Genomic DNA, 17,502 nt, shown 5'->3' with positions numbered 1-17,502 from the left:
CAGATAGCCACATCATCCATGGGTACCAGCTGGCCTGGGATGGCTTGTATCTATTGCAGGTGAGCCATTATCATCCAAAATTTATCCCTGGTCCATGCTAATCCAAGGAGGTGCTTGTAGGATTTACTTGGGAGTACTGCCAGATGTTGGCCAAAACCATGTCAAGGACCTTTCCAACACTGTAAGAGTGCGTACAATCAAAGAACTGTGTCCCAGTCCCTGCTCTGGCACTGTTTTGTTTGCTATCTGTATGTAAATTCAAATGCAGAGGTCTGGTGCTCCTGTGTATCTCACTTTAGACAAGTCTCTGAATTAGCCTTGACTACATCGAGTCACACCACTGGCAAGCTGGAACAGAGAGAAACAGGGAGGAAGGATGAAAGGAATATCATGAAGAATTGGTTTGATGCAAGGACAGCTCATCTTCACTCTGCTCTCTTAAAAGTAAGCATTAAAGAGTAATATTGTCCCTTGGTTTTTTTTACTAGTGTTTAATCTGCAGTACTGTGTTATTAGGATTGTTCTGTGGATGGCAAACACAGTATTTTAGTGCATATTAAATAACCATTTCTTTTTATTGTCTTTGTTTGTATTGCAACAGTGCAGAGAGATTTCACCTAAGATCTGTGGCCATTGAGGTGTGGCCTGGTTACAAATATCACAGAGTGCTTGTAACCAGACTTAAGAATCAGCAAGCACTGGGCAAGACAGATAAGAGATGGAAAAATAAAAATACTTCAGTCATCTCACAGATTCAGGGACAAAGGCAAAGCAAATGGAGGGCTAAATGTCCTGCAGGACAGCTGTAGCCAAATCATGTACTAGTCCAATACTTTCACTGCAGGTTTATCATGCCTCGGAGAATGAGGCACTGAGAACATCTCCAAGGTGTCTGCCTGCAGAAGCACAGGGAGAGGAGGGCACAGCTCTTCGCTTCGTTGCCATCTTCATGCAGACTGTAAATTTAGATTCAATCTCATAGGAAAGAGCTAGCATTTGTTCCAAGTAGGGCAACAGCCTCAGCAGCCACATTATCACAGTGGGAGAAGATTAGATTAAAGTGTGAACAACATGACATACTGCTCTTAAACAGTAAATACAAAATTCCTACCTCAGAGGTTTGGTATTTATGTGCATAACTGTATTAGAGCTGATGATAGGTACAGTCACAATATGCTGTAGATCAATATAAGAACATAACTCTAAGCATACAGATTTTTGACAGGGCATTTCTTGGGCACCAAGTCATGCAACTTCATTCTTGTCCTGACACTTAAAATCTCCTGCCTCTTAACAAGAAATGACAGACCTATAAAATCAAATAGATTGGGTGAAGAGCTCCAGGCAAACGTATTAGATCTAAAATCAATTACATTCTGAAACAGGTTGCTTTGCTTCCTTTGGTAAATAGCATCCATTTGTGATTAAGAGATTGTGCTAGTAAACACATAATGACAATTAAATGTACATAACATATAGAAATAAAATTATCCTTCTCTGAATCCAAACTCCTGAGAATAAATGAACTCCAAAGTACGGAGTGTTTTTACTGTTCAAGCTCAGCTGGCATTGCCTGACATTTAAATATGCTGGGATGAGAGGCGTGTACAGCATACCATAGCCCATGGAGCAGCCAGCCCCTGCCGTAAACGGTAAATGCAGCATAAAGTTTATTTCACCTTGTGATAGGTAATGATGAATGGGAAAACATTAACTTCTCCCTTCTCCAGCAGTTGCTGGAAATTTCAAATTTCTTTCTATATATCATTACAGAATTTCTGCAATGAAAACTTTTATGTGTGCCATTAGACAGCTGAGAATCACAAACCCTGTTGTAATTCTCTCTTAACTCATCTCCAGATGTGCCACGTTCCTACACTGTCTACCTCCCTACCATGGCCCTCTCTCAATATTCTGCTCCCAGCGTGCAAAAGGATCTGTCTAAAAATCACTTAAGCTAATGCTTAGGCCTCATGGACTGCCACTGAGCCTTTGCTTAGTATTTCTTCTGAATCCGTGGTACTATTGTGCATTGGAAAGAAGAATTAATGTTGTAATCTAATACCTGAGGCATTATTATAATGTTAATCAGGGAAGTACTTAAGCACTTGCTTTACTAAATCCTAAATCAGGGTCCTACTCTTTGGTCCAAGTAATAAGAAGCATTTTTGCATCTGCCTAATTTTGAGCACAGATCTTTAACAAGACTAATCACATAATTACAGTTATGCTCCAGCTTAAGTGCTTTGCTTGATCAGAGCATTGGCTAGCAATCCTTTTTAAGCGTTCTGTGCTGGAAAGTAATTATTATCTCTAAAGCAACTGTTGTCACATCATCCATCACATTCTCATCTTCCAATTTCTTTCTTTTTTGAAAACACCTGGCTCGAGTGTTGATCACACTGACATTAGTGGCAGTTTTGTTGCTGATGGCACTGTGATCAGAAACTTCCTCCACAGATTTCCACTGGGCTGGAGGGCCTGGGAAGAGGTTTGAATATTTAATAAAACACATTAATGCTTATTTTAACAACTGCAGTGGATGATACAGGCAACATTTCAAAGATGCACGTCAACATTCCCAGCTCCCTTCTGTGCTTAAGAAAACAGAATTTCCAAGCATTAAAGATTTTTCTTTATAGTTTCTTCTAAAATAGCCAGTTTAGACACAGGGTGTTGTCACTCTAGATGTATTTTTTTCTTAAATAACCATGAGATGAGAGACAAGGTCATTTATGAAAAGTGGCTGTCATAGAAGAGGGCACAATTTTCATACATAGTTATTTTTAAAGGCATCAGGTTATTTCTTTGAAGCTGACCCATGTGGCCATATGATGAGGTGCTGTTGGCACCCCTTTGCCTTTATTTCTAGACATCAGCTGTCACCTCATGGGACACCTCACAACTGTGCCCCTCATGGCTCTGTAGCCCATGGCCTCACACTTGTCCAGGAGAGCATATTTTACCAAAACTTCTTCTGCCAACAGGCCAGCTACCTGAAGGCCCATGTACTCTTTACCATCTGCCTCTGGCTGCTCTCTCCAATATCTCATGCACCACTTTCACACTGGCCACTGTTTAGGGTTGCTCCCTTCACATGCACTTCCTGAGTGTGGTCTTCCCAGGCCCTGCCTGTCCCTCTCATGGCACATCCCTGTCCTGGCACAAGATTCTCACACCCACCTTCCCAGGATCACAAACAAGTACCTGCAGTTTTTATAAAGGCAAAGTGATGAATGATCCTATGCAGTAAGTGTGCTTGTGAGCCACATAAGTCTTTAACTACCTCTGACTAAAGTCCATGTATTTATTTGACTTTAAATGGTGAAAGGTTACCTGAAGTAGAATTTATCTTGCTCCACCATGAAGACAATGAGGCAATGGCTAATGTCTTCAGTGGAGAAGTCACAACACTAAAATGTAAACACTTTATTTAACCAACACTTTTCATGTTGGTTGACTTTAATAGCTCTGTTGACCAAAAATAAATCAACAACAAGGACAGGTTATATCTTTAATATACTTGGAGAAATAAATATTTGTGCTGCTTGGATGTACTTTGGCCAAAATTTACAGTTATGAAATTCAAATTAATCCTGCCTCTAAAATCTAGAAGAAGAAAGCAATGTAACATCCTAAGTATTTAAAACCAAATACAATTTCAAATATACAATAAAAATAAATTGGTTTATGCCATAATAGTCTGAATTATCTCAGAGTAAACTTCTACCCTGGCTTTAAACTTTTGCAGGCTCTGTGTATTTGATTTTGCTACTTGACTCATGCATACATCACCAAATACTATTGTTTAAAATTCCAAATTAGCAGGGGCAGTAGCATTGGAAATTGATTGTATTTTCCTAGTAAAATATTGCAGAAAGGAATATTAAGCAGGCAGCCTTAATAAATAGTTACAGTTAACTTACAATGGAGGTTGTTTTTCTTCTCTGCAACAATTTGTAGCTAGTTAAAAGGGGAGGTTAAATTCTGTTTTCACATTTCTTTATGTCCCTTTCAACACACACAGCCTCTCATGGTACAAATTTATCTGACAAAGGCGGATTATGGATGGAAAATTAAAGTATGTATCCAATAAGACACAGTGAAATGGACTCCAGCCTGTTGTGTTTTGTCGAGAGACACACAGACATGGTACATGGACAAGTGAGAAGAACTGACGTGGTGAGCAGCTTGAAGAAAACTGACTTACCTTCTTGTAGGCACACAGGTTTATCACTGGGTTTCCAGCTCAAGGAGCCATTAAAGTGTCTCACACAAAGTTTTTTGGAAGTACCATTGAGCCTGTATCCTTCTTGGCAATGGAACCGGACCACCACGCTTTCAAAGAAAACACCTGCGCTGGGCGTCTTGTAGCCATGCTCAGGAGCTCCAGGGTCAGCACACGCTTGCAGGTCATCAAACCCTGTGTCAGACAAAGGTACAATCCAACTGTGCTCATTTACTCCTTATGCTTTTTCTGTCTTTATCCATTATCTTCACAAGGACCTTGTACCTTCCATATTGACTGCTAGTAGCCCCGCTTGGGTACCAGGTACTCCAGGAGAGGACCCACCCCCAGCTGAAATGCTCAGGTGACAGAAGTACTCCTGTCTTTTCATGCAGCTACTGGGGAAGCAAAAGTCAACCACACTCCTCAGTAGCTGCCCTGGATAAAAATAAAGCACTTGACCCAGCCTACCAGTGGGGATTGCTCAGTAATGTGTCTGTAATTACTTCTGGGGACTATGGGGTTTTGGAGGTCTCGTGCAGCCACTGGTAAGAATAATAATGTGTCAGAAGCAGAGAGGAAGAGGAAATAAAGGGGCATGAAACTTAACTGCTATCTAAAGACACAGTAATTGAAATAGGAGAACTGCTAAGTACAGGGAGATTTCAAGATGGGAGGGAGATCTGCCACAGGGGAAAGGGACACTGTGATGTTGGATGAATGTGACCCCCTTATCACTTTGGTGTGGTGGCCCTACCACGTTTTCCAAACACTGTTATGGGAGTGCTGTATTACTTCATTGACACCAGAAGGGAATTTGTGAAGTCCTTTACCTCTACAAAATTAACTGTAAAATAACAAACCAAACCCCAACAGTTGCAATCAATAAATGTGACTGTTTATCACTTTAGCAAACTAATTTCAATGCCATTTGCATAAGTGGAAGCTTTTTTTACTGCAAAGCAGCAAAGGTTTAGTGCAGCAGTGAACAAGGGCTGCATACAGAAAGAGCAAATAGCTTTGGAACAGGAACAGCAGGGGGGGCAATTAATGCTGGCGGGAGGGATGCCTGGAAAATGTGAAAATCATTGCATGATAGTTTTAATGTTTTGATTTTAAAAGAATAGTATCAGAGAGCCTCAGCTACTTCCTGCATGATAAGAATGAGATGCCTCCACAGTGCAGTCAGAGAGAAGGAAGATATTACAGTAAAGGACTTTTTGAAATAATCTCCATTTCCCGAGGCTAAATCATTCCCTCTGCCAAGGGCTCATTATGATGCTGTGGCAGCCAAATGGAGAGCACTGAAGGTGATGAAGGGCTCTTGCATTTGAGCACTGAATGTCTCTGCTCAGTCCCCTGGCTGACAGCTGCTAGTGGAGAAGCAGGAGGCCCACACCAAGCCACTTGGTCCCATGTCCCATTACCTGTTCCTGTGAGCAGAGGCAGGACACACTGTAGGGTCACCAGGGTGGATTGCACGTGCCTGATTTCCAGGTCCTGTGCTGAACTCCCCAACCAGGCTACAATTCCCAGGAGGTGATGTGATGGACAGAGCCCAGCCTGAATTCCATGACCAACAGCCAGGCTGTGCCTCTCTGCAGTGCTCCGACACCCCTGGACCTCCCTCTCCACTTGCCCAGTATCCCATCCTCTGACTGAAACAGCACAAGAGCAGCAGAGCAGCTGCTCCTGTGCAGCTTCACTCCTCCATCCAGTGCAGCTCATCCTGGGAACTGAAGGGTCAGTGCAGTGACCAAGTCAAACACATCTCTGAATTCCACCCACGCCTGCTCATCTGCCACAGATCAAGTCCTCCAGTGCAAATCGCGCCAGACTCTCTGTCATTTGCCAATGGGATGAACAAGGAGTAGCACAGTCATTATGATCATGGGATTACACGCTGTAGGCAATACTTATTAGCAGAGAAAGGCTGTCCATTTTTACTGGAGATTAAAAAGAAGCTTCTTATGCTTCAGACAGCAAGCCCACATCCTTTAATAATGTCAGCGAAGATCTTAATTATTTCTCATTAAACCAAGGGATAACACGACATTTAGATCAATTTTGTTACTTCGGTAATCTTGGAATTTGCAGTCAGGCGAGGAATACTGTAACCCACCTTGAGATATGTGTCCTTTCTCACTAGCTGCAGCAGGGAAAAGTACACTGCTGCCTACTACTTTGCCTCTGCAACAACTTAGAAAAAGGAAAGGTGCTGAGGTCACACATAATTTGCCTGGTAAAAAAAAATGAGCCAAGCTCATGTCTGTTTTCATTAAGTCAAATATGCAAAGTTAGAGATTTTGTGTTTGTCAGCACAAAACCAGACATGGAAGGCAAGAATGTTTCTTTCCCTGGTGCAGGCTAATTCTGTGACTCTACTGCCACTTTTCTGGCGACCCTTCACAAGCAAAGATTTCCATTCCTCCTAGGGATCCTTTTGCAGTGTGTTGGTCTCTCAGGTTCTTTTTCTCAAGTGCTGTTAGCGAGCAGACAAATCTATCCCCAAGGGGAATTCCCAAGTGGAAACTGGAACACAAATGGAAAAACTGATTTATGCACCCTCTGGTTTCTACAGAGCCAGTAGCCAGCTGTTATTCAGCTACTGCATAAGAGATGACACATGGACTCAGCACAGGATCATCACTTCCTGGCCTGTTCCTGGAGCAAGGAAGAAGGAAGAAGTCTCAGGGAAGAGCCAGTTAGGCAGATGGCACACACAATACAGTAACACCTCATGGTAAAGCCATGAAGGCAAAGCAAACAAATCCCTAACCCCATCTTAGCTCCATAGGTAGCAACAGTAGACAGCCCAAATCGAAGTCCTGCTGGAAACAGTGGAAGGCACCTGTATGTCAAGCTTCTTTATGAAAGTGTAGATGGTCCAGGCACAAAGCAGAGAAGCCAGGGCTGTGCTGGGGTTGGGAAGGAGGAAGGACACGTATGAGGAAGGTGTGGGGAGGCTGCCCCTGTGCTGAGGATCTCCAGTGCACAACAGGCACTGCAGGTGTTCCAAAGGGGCAATTTCCACCAACCAGAGAAGCCAGGAACTGCTCTGATTTTCACCAGGGCTGCTCCTTTCTTGCACAAGAGCTGTGGTGAAGTTTCAACAGCTTATTTAGCTGACAGTTAAGTCCATTTCCAATTTAAGTTTGAACTTTCTGGTAGAATATTCAAGTACAATAATGCTCAAACATCCCTGAGAATTGCCATATTCCAGTTCTTCTTAATAACAGCAGAATTATACCTTTACATAATAATCCTTTCCATATAATCTCATCTAGTTAAGCCTATCAAAAATTTTTGAATATATGTCTTCAATGAGATACAGCCTGGTAATTTTTTTTCCCCACAATCTTTGTTTTCTTTTCTTTTTCAAAACTATGCATTTAAGAGCAGCTACTCCAAGTTATGACACAGTAACTTTCTAATGGTAGGAGTAATCCTACATCATAGATAAGATGCTATAGACATCTTATGCTCCAGTCTCTTTAGAATCTGATGAAAAAAGCCAAAAATCTTCTCAGCCAGAGTTACCACATAAGTCTTTGGAAGAGAAAGTCAATCTTTTGGCTATAATAAAAAGCTGCTATCCTTCAGGAAAAAGGTATATCAAATAAGTTAGAAACTAACTTAGAACTACAATGGATTCTGTTTCTTGACAAACCCTTCAATGAGTCTTTGGGGAAAAGAAGCTTACTGGACTTTTTCTCACGGTTAAAAGGAGGGAAGGGGAAATCATCATCACTTCCTACTAGTAAACATTATACAACACACTTGTTAAATAGAGTAGTAAGCTTTAATGTTGCCTATATAGTAAAAATTTAGTAAAGCCAGCAGCCATCATAATCAATACTACATCATTGGCAGCAACTTTATGGGATGCTATTGCATGGCTTTAAATCCTAAAGTAAAGACTACACAATTACTGCTGGAAGTGATTATTTCAGTAATCAAAATAGGTTAATATTTGGTCCAAGTTGCAGACTTTCTGTATCAAAGCACCTTTTAGGGATATTGTGTAAAATATCATGGACAATAATATCTTCTTGGCAAGGTTAATGAGCACATAAGGTCATCATCACCAGCAAAGCATGCAGTTGATATAGAATATATTTTGGGTTTGGTATTTACCAATTTACCACATTTCTACTGTTGGACCAACCAGAAAATAGCAATGTTCTTAATTTGGATAACCCTCAAGCAGATTATATGGGTGCTTACTTTACCTATATTTCTGGTATTGTCAGTCAGGCAAAATAATGTAAAATTAATGAGAAGATTGAAAAATTAGCAATGCCCTCCTTGGGGTATAAAATGAACCATTGTAAATAACTTGATTAGACTGGTCCTAGAATTCTGTATTGTGCATTCTCAAACATAAAATGATTCATCTCATCCCCAATGAAAAGCCTGAAATGTTGGAATCCAGGGGACCATTACATATGAGTGATAACAAGAAATCATAACAGCCACAACTGATCTTCAGACATGCCTAAAAAAGAGCAGGAGGAAGAACCCCTCAGTTCATCCCACAAATCTTCTTTTGTCTGTTTCTTTTTCTCAGTTTCATGTTTTCTTTTCCTTGTTTCCCTCTTCTCTCACCCCCATATCTTAGAGCTCCTTGTAAATTCATGGTGCTGGCAAGGTGATTTCTAATCTAGATTTGATGGACTTCTTTGCCTCTAAAGCTGCTATAAAACATTTCACTGACACACTGATGATGCATGTGAGCTCAGAACTGGCTGCACTCATTCTTAAACAGAGGCATCAGTCTCATTTCATTGTGTTACATACACCCAGTGAATGAAAAGTGGCATATAATGTGTAATAATATTCAAGATAGAGAGTATTTTCAGTGTTTGTCTTCAGTAGGATGGAGAATGAGCTTCTTGTACATCAACACCTGCATTTGGGTCCACTAAATCTGTCTCAGCCAGAAGCAGGGAGAGGCAGAGACTGTGGCAGGACCAGACTGCCTGCATGCACATTTTAGGAGGAGTCTGTAAACACTGCAGGAGCAGGTTATCTTAGGCCAGCTCTCAGTAAAAAGCCATTCTGGGACTAAAACAGAAGGGCCACAAGTGCAAACATGCCAAGGGCTTGCTTGTCTTGTACAAAGGAAAAGTCTTTTTCATCCCTTCAGGAGTTTCTGCCCCGCTTCTGTGAAAGCCATGCAGGCACAGCACTGTGTGCCTCTGGCTGTTTATGCTTCCTTGCTGCTGCTGATGTTAATCAAACTATCCATGTACCCCAGGAACAAGAAAAGGAAGGATGTGCTTCGATTAGCATCTAGACTTGGAAGTGAAATTTAATTATAAAGCTATGATTTCATTAGTGAAATGCCTGCTAAAATCTAAACTCTCCTTAATCCCTGAAGGGCCAGTAGTGCTTAAGCTTCCCTGAGACTTCAGCAGCTTTGTAAAGCCTTAACCTGTTTAGGATTTGAATCACAGCCTCCCTTGCTATCCTTGCAGAACACGCTCCCAGCACGGCTGCATATCCCTCCTCACTTGGCTAAGCCTTACCCAGGACAGCCTAACAAGCCACTGGAAGAAACGGAGAAGCTCAAATTACTTTGTAGGAGAAACAGAACAGCAAAAAATACCTCCAAGGGCAGTATTTTGCTTAAGTCACAAGCTGATCTATCAAATCAAGAACACCATTAAGCTACTTTATCCTTCTTATAACACAAGAGCATCATAGCAGAAAAAAGAAAATCAGTGTGTAATGCAGCTCATGAGCACCAAACTGACCCATCTGCAGTAAAAAATGAACATGCAAGCCCTGCATGAAGGGCAGCAGATTCCAAGAGAGGCAATTGGTCATTCATATGGCTGAAAGGTTGACTCATTTGCAATTCCTCATTTTTCTGATCTTTCATCTTCTCCCACAGCCCTGGCCTCCCACCTGTGTTCTCCATCCTCCTTCACCACAACCCACTGTCAGCCAACCCCCCACCTGCCCTTGCACTCTCCTCAAAGACCACCATGATCCCAAATCTTGCTCACCACCTCCCTTTCTCCTCTTCTCAATGGGCCCTTGGAATGGGGCAGTCACTCAGAGATGCTCTTAAGGGCGACCATCAGCTCAACCTTAAAATCCCTACTCAGGTATGACAAGTCCCTGGGCATTTTTGTGCTACAACAAACTGACATCTCCCTAGAAAGCCCAAGAATTGCTGCTCCCTCCAGAGCAAGGACAGGCGATGGAATGTGAGGAGCTGTAAGCAGGATAAAGTGTCCTCAGAGGACAAAATGGGTCTCCTAGGAACCACCCAGGAACTGCTTCTGCCTGGGAACACCACCAGGGAGAAAAGAGCGCAAGCTGCAGCGTCAGCAGGGCAGGTTCCTGGGCCCTGCATAGATGACTGCAGATGTAATAACAGCATCTTTATTTCAGGGGTCACGCCTCCAATTAGTTACTCCAATTACCATTCCACACTCACAGCTGACAGCACACCCCAGCTGGTGCCTGACCAGTGTCATACAGCAGGGAACAAGCTGAATTTCCTGCCCATGGAAACCATCACCAGTTTGAATTTTCAATGTGAACCTTGATGTAGGATTCTTTTATTGCCTTGACATTAGGCTAATACACGAGGAAAACCATTTAAAACTGCAGGAAAAGGAAGGCAGTTCAGAATACAATCAGCAAAGCACTTCAGTAAACCCACAGCAAACTAAAAAGATGCATTTGTTTCTTCTGGAAAGAGTTTCTTCTAATTAACATCTTAAACAGCACAGACTTATCCCTTTAATCGCAACTTCTCACAATTAATATAGCTATGTCATCTTTGTAAATAAGCCATTTCATTTATAATGCAAGAAGCACTTGTTACTCCCAGGCTTTTGTAATCCAACAAGTCTGACTGCATAATTTATGAACTCTTATGAAATGTCATATGCTACTCTGTGATCCTCTGAACTTGCCATTACTTAAATGAAAAACAAAAGGCAGAAAGCAAATTTGCTGTTGGTTCTGCTGACGGAGCTCACGTCTTCTGTGTTTTTGTTACAGAAAGTTACCATGGCTATCCTGGGATATGATTCAGGGTGAATAAAAGCCAATTTACCACACAATAAATCCCACAACCTCCTCCCAGCTCCTAAACTTTTAAACTGGCTATTTATTTTTCCAACAAAGCTGTTGAAAATGATTAAACTGACACTCTGAGGCCTAGACTGAGGTGAGCTCAAATCAAGTATTAGGCAGAAATAATTAAAAACCTGAAGACAAAAGTTTGGTCACCTTTCTGCAAATATAGGGTGAATATTTTCTGAATCTCCATTTATTCAGTTAGTTCAGTTTAATGACTAGTTCTATTCAAGCTGCAAACTCCACCAGAAATTAAAAAAAGTATAAAACCAGAGAGGTTTTTTTCCTATTCTGTGAAAAAGAAGCATGTGAGAATAAATGACTTCTTCAATTTCCAATAATATTTCATGTTTCTAAGTTAATTTAAAATACAAAATGTGCTTAAATAAGCTTATCTGTGTGCATATTTATTATCCCAAAGGTAATTTAAACTACTTTAAAATGGTGGTTCTTGGAAATGGTAGTTCCACATTTCTTATTAGAACCTTGAACATCCATTAATTCTAATTTCTATCTATTTTATTTATTCTAGTTTTTATTTCATTTACTTATTCTAATTTCTATCTATAAAAAAAATTCTAAACATGGTTTGACAAGGATGACTAATTTTGAAACAATCCAGTTTTAAAAAATAATCAAACCTCACCTTTTACCATAATAAAAACAAAAATGCAGTAAAAGCTCTCTATATACTTCAGCAAACGGGCAAATACCTAACACATCCTCCTATTCATTTTGCTGATAAGGCACTGTAATAAAGATGATATTTGCCAATGTGTGCTTGTGGACTGGTGACCCATAAGCATCATCATAATGAATTAAATATGTACAAATCCAGACTATAAAATATTAATACATCACTTATGCCAAGATTTTCTTTTTACTGATTTAAATGAATAAGTGAGCTCATTACTTGGATTTAAATCCAAGTAATCCAATGTTTTCATCCTCAGATGGAACATTTTATATATTGGGTGTCTAAGGATTTCATTAGAGTTGCAGTACTGTCAATGTGGGAATCCAGCCTTAGGTCACTAAACTGGATTAATAACAGCATAGAAAACTACTAATAAAACTGTGACAAATAAAACAATATTCCCATAATTTCAAGTATGTTATGGGCTTGCTGTATTTTTCAAAAAGCAGTATCTAAGTATTGTTGTTTATCTGTCCCATATTCTTAGCACTCTGGAAAAAATTAATTACCATGAGTTAGTTTAAACAATCTTAGTCTAGACAGGGAACCCTGAGGAAATATAGCAAAAAAACCCATAAAAAATGAATTATGAGCTAGTTACTATAGTAATACTTCTTCTAGACCAATAGCATATAATATTATTCATCACAGCAAATCCAATGTGATGAAATGTCACACTGTTCAGCAGAGATCCTTGTTTCTGTAAGATGCAGGAATCAAATACTCAGGGGTATGAGTTGAGGGGGTTGATATTTATGCTCTCATCAGCTACAGGCTTCCCTAGATAACACTATATTTTTATTGTACGCCACACTATGGTAATCCAACAATTTTTTTCCTTTTCAGCTGTGCTCTTTAAATCGATTTTATACTTTTCCAAGACCAGGCAGAACTGGATATGGGGACAATCAGGATTAATGTGTGAATATTGTAATATTAAACTTTTAAATGAAGTGCACACTAGAGAAGACTGAGAGACAGGGGATTTAAAACGCTGGTACATACTAAAACAGGAGAGCTGACACCCACTGTTTCCAGCTTTTGCACCGATTCCTTATCACAGTCCTCTGATGCTTCTGGGCACTCTGACAGCTCTTATGCCCTACTGTGATTTTTCCCTATATGCACCTACCCATGAAACCATGGCCTTTGCTCTTAAATGGACCTCATCACAGCCATCCATTTTTTATTCATCTTTTCCTCTGTATGTTTTACTTGCTGATACTTGTTTGCTTAGCCTTGCACAGTTGGGATATTATTTACCTACAGGTCTAGGAGATGTAAAGGAAGACGAGGTGGCTTTATGGGTTCACCAGGTATTTCCCACATGAGAACTGGCATCGCACCTCCAACATTTGCTTCAGATCACCCTGCAAAGCATTTCTATTTTATTCTAAGTAAAGCTTTTAGAAAGCAAGCAGATAATATCCACTGGGGAAAAAAATAATACCCTTATTGATTTTGGTCCTAATCTGGACCCAAGGAGAACTGATTTTCTTCTCTATTGAAAAGTTCCTGTATACTTTTTGTGCTCTGCTAGTACTGTTAGCATAAAACACAGCTTTTACTCTGTTTCTCTTCATGAGAATGCATTTTCTGAAGAAAACTGGAACATAATCATGCTTTTTTCCAAGTATGTGATAAACCCCAAAATTGTATAGAAAGGCAGCAGGAGTCTGGCTGGGCACTAAAAATGAAGTATTGTCATCACATCCAAACACTTTTAACTTAAATTACTCATTTAAAGTGCTCTGTCCTGTGAGTTATTCTGTCCATACTGAGAAGACTGGAAAAATCAGTGTGAGTTTAAGATAATGCAGACACATTTTTCTTCCTTTTCTTTTTGATTCATAACTGTGTTACACTTAATCCTGGTGTGCCCACTTTCCTCATAAAGTCCTTCCAAGGAATTCCCAGCTGATAGAAGGTGATGGGAGGCTGCTCACAGCATTAGAACAAGCAACTCAGAGCAAAGTCACAGAAGAGCCAGTGAGCAAGATGGAAACATTTATAATTAAAATGCTGTGCAACTCCACAGTCACCATGTTTAACCCCCTTAAAAAAAATTACAGAAAAATGTCAATGACAAATTCCACTGGCACACTCAATTTTTGTGGCATCACCAAAAAACCATTGGTGTACAAAGTCCCCTCTGGTCCAGTATTTCTCCTTTCAATGCAATCTCTTTACCCTCTAGTCAGATTTCTATATATTCTCCAATTCTTCCATGAACCCAAATCCTCACAAATACTTTCCCTAGTGGCAGTTTACAAAAGTCAAGGTGGACAATATCTGCTATATTTTTCATCCATGGGAAACCAGCTATTTTCTCAGGAGATTAACAGATTATTCTGACACAACCGTTCTTTTAATAAAGCCATGTTTTATTTTATATCGTACCTCCAATATTTTTAATCTCTCTACCTTAAAACAACTCTAAAATCTCAAATATTTGAAGTGAGAGAACCAAGTCCCTGATTGTCAGATCCTGTGGTTTTCTTTCTTTTTTTTCCCTTTAATCTGTGAATATTACAGATAGTGTCCTAGGGAATACTGGAAATTGCTCTGTTTCAGTTCTGTGGCAGTGAACTTAGGCAGAAGAGGAGGAAGTTGAGGACAGAAGAGAAACCAAAGGAACTGGAGCAGGAACAGCAGGAGAGACTTGGCAAAGGTACAGAACTGGGATGAAGGGACACACAAAAACTTGTTAGCCTGGAAGGCAACTGACAGCTGTTTGGATGGTGATACCAATAGCAGGTCAGAGAGGAGGAGATGGGAACACAAGAAACAGCCCAATAGCGTTCCTAGGAGGCTAAAATGTGGAACTGGAAAGGGACAAGAGAGAAGAGAGGAAAGTGACCCCCAGTCACAGGCAACAGAGATGGGCAGTGCCTCACAGGACAACTTTGGAGGCCTGTAAGACACTGAGAGCCTTCTCAAAGGAAGAAAAACCTGGATCAGAAAAACCTGATAAAGACACCTTTAAAAACTACAGACTCCATAATGTACTCGGCGTTGACAACACTGAAGTTGAGACTGTCAGATCAAGTCTTGTACAATTTATATAATGTATACATATCATTATTAGTCAGTTGAAAGATTGAGTTAGGGTATTCTTGTGCACAGATAATAGGTGTTGCTGAGCTACCTGATGCTTAAAATATTTTCATAAAAGCCAATCTGAAAATCACATATGCTAGTTAAATGTAAAGATTATGGGCTTTTGTTCTTCAGAAAGCATTAACATCCCTACTTTTCATGAAAATAGGTTCTCATAATTTTGAAGAAACAGAAGAAGAATAAGCTGTTATTAAACTGTTATGGTACTGTAAGTTGATTATGTGTGAACTAGGAAAAGTCTAGAGCTAGTAAGTGACAGCTCTTTACTCTTATTCAAGGGACAGGGGTTTTAACCATACATACAAGCAATTTATTTGGAACTTATTTTTCTTAATAGGTATTCATTAGAGGATTTCTCCAGCCTCTCTTTCCCCAGAGTGTTAGATGGTTCATTTCAGAGCAACAGCTGCAGCAAACCTAGTTAGAATAAAGAGCAGGCAGCACATGGATCCATACATATGCTTTGTGAGAAACAGGCAGCATATCCAGATTTATATGTGTGCCAGTCCCCTAGGATATCATAATTGTGTTTGTTCTTTTAATAACTTTAGGCTCCAGTGATCAGAATAAAAATTCTATGCTGAAGCTAATGCTTCATCCTTAGTTCACCTCAGTACCCTGAATTATATAGTAAGCAGACTTAAATAAATGCAGGAGTCTGGCTCCTTCCTTACACCAGACTCCAGCCACACACATAATAGGTTGCCTGATTTAATTCAGGTTCTCTCTCTTCAAATCTTACTTTGTTTTTACAAAACATTTGGCTCAGCCATTTTTTTCCTTGCACAGCTTTCTGAGCCCGCCTTCCAGCATTTGGGGAATTTAGTTCCCCTGATAGGAGCAGCACATCAAGCTTCCTGACTTGAAAGAGCAGTTGCAAGTTATTTAGACAATCTTGTTCTCCCTAATTATTATATCTACACTTTACATTTACTCTTTCTACAACCATACTTCAAATAACTGAATTAGTTGAGCAGTTTATTAAGTAGGCATGGCCTTCCAGCAGCTGTTGTGACTACAGCATGCCAGTCCTAATCTAATGATTACATATGATTTTTTAAATTCCTATAACCAGGCTGCAGATTACCTTGTAATGAAGACAGACTTATAGATTACCAGCATCTATGAGGGGCACTGAGACAAATAGAGATCATAAGCAGCAAGGGTTAATGGGACAGTGGTGGGCAGAAAGCCAAACCCCAGTCAGTCAGTGCCTAGTCCAGTGTGTCATACAACATAACGGCTGAAAGTGAGCTGAACATGCCTAAATATACTCCCACTTTCAGTTTCTGACCACCTTGAAAGATTTTTTTTTTAACATGATCTGACACCATCTTGAACGTTGTTTAAAACCAGAGATAACAGCTTTAGGAAGGTCAGAAATTATAGAGTCATAAAATGGTTTGGGTTGGAAGGAACTTAAAAAACAATCTAGTTCCAGCCCCTGTAGTGGTGGAACACCCTTCCACGAGAGCAGGTTGTTTCGAGCCCCTTCCAACCAGGCCTTGAACACTTCCAGGGATGGAGCATCCACTGCTTCTCTGGGCAACCTGTGCCAGTGCCTCACCACTCAGTTCTTGCAAAATTCTTGGAGGCCTTGCTGGATTAGGCAAGACTACTTGTCTTTGCAACACATGAAGTACATGGGTATTTTTTGCCTCCAATAACTCAAAACCTGTTTCACAATAAAACTCTAAACTTGGTTGTTGATAATGCTGATGGAAAAAGAATATTGATATGGTCCCTGCATCAGTTCCCTGACCACCACCTTATGTTGACCCTTTTCTCTTCATCATTACCCATCTTACTGTCCTCCTAAGGACAATAATGCCCCTTTGTTTCCATATCTCCTCTATCCTTACTTAGTTTCTTCTGTGGCTCTGCTGGATGCCACCTTCCAAATATCTCTATTATTTTCCTTTCTTCCTTCCCATTCTGATTGATGGGAGTTGCCCAGCATAAATTGATCCATTGTCTGGTGCCAAAACTGCCTTTCTAGAACTGCCTTAAATCCCACATCTGTTATTCCCAGTAAGGTCTCTGCCATTATTCTCAGTAATGTCTCTCCCTGAGGGCACTGACTGGTCCACCTGGAACCCCCAGTCACACTCTCTGCCCACGGCCAGGAGCTCCAGGTAGCTCAGCCTTGGCCTCCCAGACCTTGCCTGGGCTATGCTGCAGCTGTGCCTGTCTCCAGTCCCATCTTCTGGGTGAGCCTTGGACCAACGTTGGACCCATTCAGCACATTCTGCTGCTCTGACTGGGTTCATCCCCTGGCTGCTTCTGGGGCTGTTCCTGGACCCCATCACCAGCCCCCAGCTCTGCTGAGGCCCTGTGGCCCTGGTCAGTGACAACA

The 17,502-nt window shown here is 40.7% G+C and overlaps 1 protein-coding gene across 3 annotated transcripts in view; it reads right to left on the bottom strand.

Annotated features, from left to right (window-relative positions):
* Window positions 1-17,502, bottom strand: part of SUSD4 (sushi domain containing 4) — a 71,151-nt gene that overhangs the window by 25,407 nt on the left and 28,242 nt on the right. For all 3 annotated transcript variants that reach the window (XM_053973884.1, XM_053973883.1, XM_053973882.1), the window contains exon 3: window positions 4,211-4,423. In XM_053973884.1, the coding sequence (XP_053829859.1) occupies window positions 4,211-4,423 (213 nt within the window). The remainder of the gene's footprint in view (window positions 1-4,210; window positions 4,424-17,502) is intronic.

The sequence above is a fragment of the Vidua macroura genome, chromosome 3 (assembly GCF_024509145.1).
Source record: "Vidua macroura isolate BioBank_ID:100142 chromosome 3, ASM2450914v1, whole genome shotgun sequence".
Taxonomy (NCBI): domain Eukaryota; kingdom Metazoa; phylum Chordata; class Aves; order Passeriformes; family Viduidae; genus Vidua; species Vidua macroura.
Note: the sequence above shows the minus strand (reverse complement) of the source record. Positions and strands in the feature narration are given on the sequence as shown.